The 5322-nt window shown below is 35.4% G+C and overlaps 1 protein-coding gene across 5 annotated transcripts; it reads left to right on the top strand.

The window, feature by feature from the left end:
• The first annotated feature begins 805 nt into the window (after nt 1–805).
• LOC112512718 (auxin-binding protein T85) lies at nt 806–4987 on the top strand. Of its 5 annotated transcripts, none has more exons than XR_003069248.1 (6): nt 808–967; nt 1816–1922; nt 2389–2592; nt 3429–3496; nt 3811–3972; nt 4615–4987. XR_003069248.1 is itself a non-coding variant. In XM_025118830.1 (5 exons), exons 1-5 carry the CDS (start codon nt 883–885, stop codon nt 3914–3916), a joined length of 570 nt encoding a protein of 189 aa, XP_024974598.1. In that variant the 5' UTR covers nt 806–882; the 3' UTR covers nt 3917–4102. The 5 variants fall into 5 exon arrangements, 2 of the variants coding, with proteins under 2 accessions (XP_024974598.1, XP_024974600.1); XR_003069247.1 differs by having other exon boundaries at nt 4612–4987; XR_003069249.1 differs by having other exon boundaries at nt 4573–4987.
• Nucleotides 4988–5322: the final 335 nt, after the last annotated feature.

Genomic DNA, 5322 nt, shown 5'->3' with positions numbered 1-5322 from the left:
TTTTTTTTTGTTTTGTTTTTGTCTTTGATTGAATGAAAGACATAAAAAAATGATAGAATACCCCTTTATTTAGCGGAATCTTTTAACGATCGTCAGAGAGATGTCCCAAATCCATGGTTCTAAGCAACTCATTATGGYCTCGTTATGGCGTCAAGGCTTGGGTTCGCCATCACGTTAACCTCTGTGGCTTTCCTCTAAGGCTTGGTTTGCATTGTAACACATTATAACACGTTATATTGTGATGTGTGGAGTTACTTTAATATATAACTTAGATATAGATTATAATTATGTACGTGATCTAAGACTTAAATAAATATAAAAAGAAAACTTAAAAACTAAAACCTTAAAAAAAAAAAAAATATTTACTCACAGTCTTATACATGAACTCTTTGAAAATTGAAGGTAGTGAATGGCGATTCAGTAGATTTAGTACCAATTTTGCATTTTTGATATCATGTTTTTATAGGCTTTGAAAACTTAAAAATTAAAACCTTAATTAGATAAATACATACTCACATTCCAATAGAAGTGTGTGTGTATGCAGTCTTATTATACATCTTGAAAAACACCGTGGCTTCACAGTAATTCGTAAAACTTRAGGCTTRAMCTCACCGCCACGTYACGTCTTRCGACATTTAAAACCTTGTCTAAATCCAAACGTTTTTGCAAACCATAATGGTGTTGTAATCTCAAAACTACAGGGAGGAAAAATGTTACTTTTAATAAACCATAAGGACCAAATTTGTAGTTTACTCTAAAAKGAAGCAGAAATCAAGGCAAAATTGTTTGTATTATTGTATCGGTGAAATATCCCAAAAAGGAGACGCGTGGCGTCGCCGTCGATTTCACGCCCACCGGAGAGAGAGAGAGAGAGAGAGAGAGATGGCGGAGCTTACTGTGATTCTGTACATGCTTACAATTTCTCTCTTTACGGCAACCGTCTCAGCCTCTCCGTGTCCAGCTAATGGTCTGTTGCTTCTCTCTTCTCTACACGATTTTCATARACGATTCAGGTCGGTTATTTGCAGTTAGGTTACCGTTTCATATGCTAGTCTTTGTATCAAACGTTAATTAAGCTCCTTATTTGTGTCCAATTCCTTTATTGAGCTCTAGTTTAATCTTGTTGCTGTGATTTGTACCAAAATTTGGGGGGTTTTGGTTACATATAATTTGCCCTAATTGAGGTACTTAGTTGAATCTGTTTGCTAATAGTGACTCGTTTTGCAAAATTTGTTGTTCTTAGTACAGAGAATCGAGCTTAAAATCGTTTCAGTTCGGTTATTTRAAGTTAGGTTACCGWTTCATATGCTAGTCTTGTATGAAAAGTTAATTAAGCTCCTTATTTATGTCGAACTCCTTTATTGAGCCCTAGTTTAATCTGCTGCTGTGATTTGTACCAAAATTTTGGGGGTTTTGTTTCATATAATTTGCCCTAATTGAGGTAYTTACTCGAATCTGTTTGCTAATGGTTACTCGTTGTGCAAAATTTGTTTCCCTTAGTAGAGAGAATCGAGCTTAAATGCCAAATGTCGGTTCCTGTATCAGACATATTATAATTTGTAGTTTTTTGAGTCCAATTGTCTATTGGCTYTTGAGTATTTATGGCTATACCTCTTAAAGAGAATCAAGCTTGGATTCAGCTCAAATACAGTTCTTAGAGGATATTTAATGRTCACTTGATCAGGGTAGATCATAGTTTTTTGTTCATATTTTCATGTTTTTAATCTGTGTTGTTTATAACTATATATTATAGTTTTTGAACATACCTTTTATGCAATCATAATGTCATAGAACATGCTTTTTTTTGTCATATAGGATTACCACTAGTGAGGAATATCAGTGAGCTACCACAAGATAACTATGGAAGGCCTGGGTTATCTCACATTACCATTGCAGGTTCGCTCATGCATGGGCTGAAAGAGGTGAAATCACACCATCAACTCTGCCTTCTGTTGTTTTGTTTCACCACATCAATACTATGATCGATTGTATGATGACAAGTCCACGCAAACCACCATGATTCATGCTGTGTTATAATTTTTGTGTATCGTGTTTTTGTGCAAATTATGCCAAATTACCAATTTTCGTTCCATTTCCTCAAATATGCTGATACTATAATTGATTGTAGGATGATAAGTCCACACAAACCACCATGATTCATGTTGTGTTATAGTTTTTGAGTATCATGTTTTTGTGCAAAGTATGCCGAATTACCGGTTTTGTTTCAATTTCCTCAAATACGTTGATACTATAATTGATCGTAGGATGATAAGTCCACACTAACCACCATGATTCATGTTGTGTTTTAATTTTTGTGTATCATGTTTTCATGCAAAGTATGCCAGATTACCTGTTTTTATTCCATTTCCTCAAATACGTTGTGRACAGGTTGAGATATGGCTTCAAACGTTTGCACCAGGAACACGCACACCGATTCATAGGCATTCATGTGAGGAAGTTTTTGTAGTCCTAAAAGGGAGTGGGACTCTTTATCTTGCCTCAAATTCTCATGCAAAGTCCCCTGGCAAGCCAGAAGAGTTTAGAATCTTTTCAAATAGCACATTTTTCGTCCCTGTTAATGATGCTCACCAGGTAAATGGTTATGCTATCTCTCCTTTTGCTATATAGTAAACGTGAGTTTCTGCGTTTTTGCATGAGTTTGAATCAGTGGCGGATCCAGAAACTATCATGGTTGAGGGCATACTTAGGAGTGTCGAAAAATCTCGAAACCAAACAATTCGTCCAAACCAAAAAAGGTTTCGGGTTTTCATTTTCGGCTTAAACGATTCTATTAACAGAATAAAGATAATTTATTCGGTTTGATTTGCAGTTAATTTTTTATTAGTTAAACCGACACATTATACTATATATATATATATATATATATATATATATATATGTATGTATTCTCTACAACTTACACTTAAAACAAGTAAACACATTGCTCGTTAAATAGTAAGACATTAGGTTTGAGTTGAGTTTTAAGGAGAAGTATGTATGTGTTAAGTTGAGGAGTTGTTTATTGAGTACCAAAGAATATGATATTGAACCAATTAAAAGTATGATGTTTATCATAGTTGGGGGCCTTTTATTTTGGTGATGGGATTCCAATAGCAAACACTAAATAAAAATTATTTTTTTAATCAATTGTGAAGCATTTTGTTGGGGGCCTTTGCCCCCTATGAGAYTCATGTGTATCCGCCACTGGTTTGAATTAAAGTGCGATTTATTCCCTATCAAAAACGTACCAGTGCCAATCTTGATCCGACCTGTCTACTGTTGATGTTAAGATTGGTTGTGGGAGTTCGAAAATGTTAAATTTTGCATCGTGGCTAAAGACCGGAATATATTTATGTTTAGAGTCTGCATAGAAGTAAGTTTAATAAGTTTATTCTTCTATGCACAATTTGATTCAAGTCTTTCCACAGCTCTGGAACACAAATGAAGAAGAAGATTTGCAAGTTTTGGTTATAATATCTCGTCCACCAATTAAAATGTATGTGATTCCTTCCTTTTTTTTTTTTTACAGTACATGATAATAACTCTCAAGTAACTTCAACAACACACACACTGCATGTTTACTGGTTGATGTCTTGATGTGAGTCTTTCGGTTCGTATTTGCTCAAGGTCAATCATTATTTTGAAATTATATAATATTTTTGTATTTGCTCACAGACACGGTTCACCTTTGGTGAGGCTTGAACCCTTGACCTCCATGGAGGTTGGGATCCACCGGTAACCTGGGTACCGCTGGGTCAAATACCCCTGGGCAAGGTTAATTATTTATATATTTGGGCCATGGTTATGCAGATTCATGTATGACGATTGGCTGGTGCCACACACTGCGGCCAAACTGAAGTTCCCATATTTGTGGGATGAACAATGCTACCAGTCAACTTTAAAAGATGARCTTTGACCTTCAGGCCATAACGTTACAAGTTTCGCTGATATGCCATCCTGTTCTCTTGTAAGGTTGGTACGTACTGTGTTTTCTAGTAGCAACATATAAAATTGCTTGCTTGCTTGCTTCTGGATTCAAGACTTGGACATTTGATTTAAAGAGTTTTATAAGCTTTATAGACATCTATTGGTTGTTAGTGAATGGTTTTGTCTATAAAACCATAAGAGTATATATCAACCAGGTCTACTTTCAACCGAGCAGTCTTAAACGGTTCCTAAACTSTAACACAATAAGAACTTGAAAGACTTCAATAACAAAATGATACAAGTCCCGGATTCGTTTAGTATGCGAGACGGGAYGGGATAYGACTAATTAAAAACTTGTTGTGCGATGTTTGGTGCAACATTAGGACCGGGACAACATGGGAATGAGTGAAACAAAAATCATATTGATGAGATAAAACTGGTAAATCACTAAACTAATCATGTCAAATTGCAACCCTTAAAACCTTYCARAATTCTTTCACCTGCCTACCTCACTCTTGCCCCTTCAATCCGATCCCGTTCATTATTTATCCAGTCCCATCCGCTTACCAAAAGCAGTGAAAGATAGTTTTGTCAAATGTTTTATAATATAGTATCGATTTTTGTTCATGGATATGTTTTGCCTAGTCTCTCGTGGAGCGTAAGCGGGTTCTTGTTCTTCAACAGCAGTTTGAAACTCCATCCACAAATTTAGAAGGGGATATCTCGACAATGAAGATATGTTTATGGATCATTATACAACATCGAAATAGACTRGAGTACGGTGAGTTCGTTGGTGTTTCTTGTTCTTGGTTCATTCACATTTTCATGGATACCATTAAAATAGGATTCGAGACGGTTGTTTACTAGCCACSTTTTTTATACCAATGAGAAGAGTTGTAAAACGAATGATGGTTGGTTTGTGCAAGATCTTAAAAAGAGTCGAATAAACGAGATTCGCATAGTTGCTACTTGTTAAAGCGTACAAAGAAACACACTKGAAGTAATTTTTGGTCAATTTTTGATGTAATTCTGTAACAAAAACAAATACGATGCACGTTTGTTAACTTCTGTTTTCTTCTTYGTATTTTATTAAGCCAGTGTATCTTCGCTAACTATGCTATAATGTTTCTAAAATTACAATTTTTTTAATTAACCTAGATATCCAACTCGCTATGCGAGCCGACTAATCCTACGGCGATCACCTGCTTTGCAGATATTCCGGGGTCATTGCATTTGAACCTTCGTGACCACAAGGGGATTTTTATTCCTCCTTAGATTTGAACCTGAGACCTCCTGATATTTTTGACATTTGGAACCAAACTCAAACCAATCAGCCACCATCCTTGTGGTTAAAATTACAATATTTAAAATCAAAATCTATGGATTTTTTTTATT

Source organism: Cynara cardunculus (genome assembly GCF_001531365.2).
Source record: "Cynara cardunculus var. scolymus isolate 2C chromosome LG 5, CcrdV1, whole genome shotgun sequence".
Taxonomy (NCBI): domain Eukaryota; kingdom Viridiplantae; phylum Streptophyta; class Magnoliopsida; order Asterales; family Asteraceae; genus Cynara; species Cynara cardunculus.
Note: the sequence above shows the minus strand (reverse complement) of the source record. Positions and strands in the feature narration are given on the sequence as shown.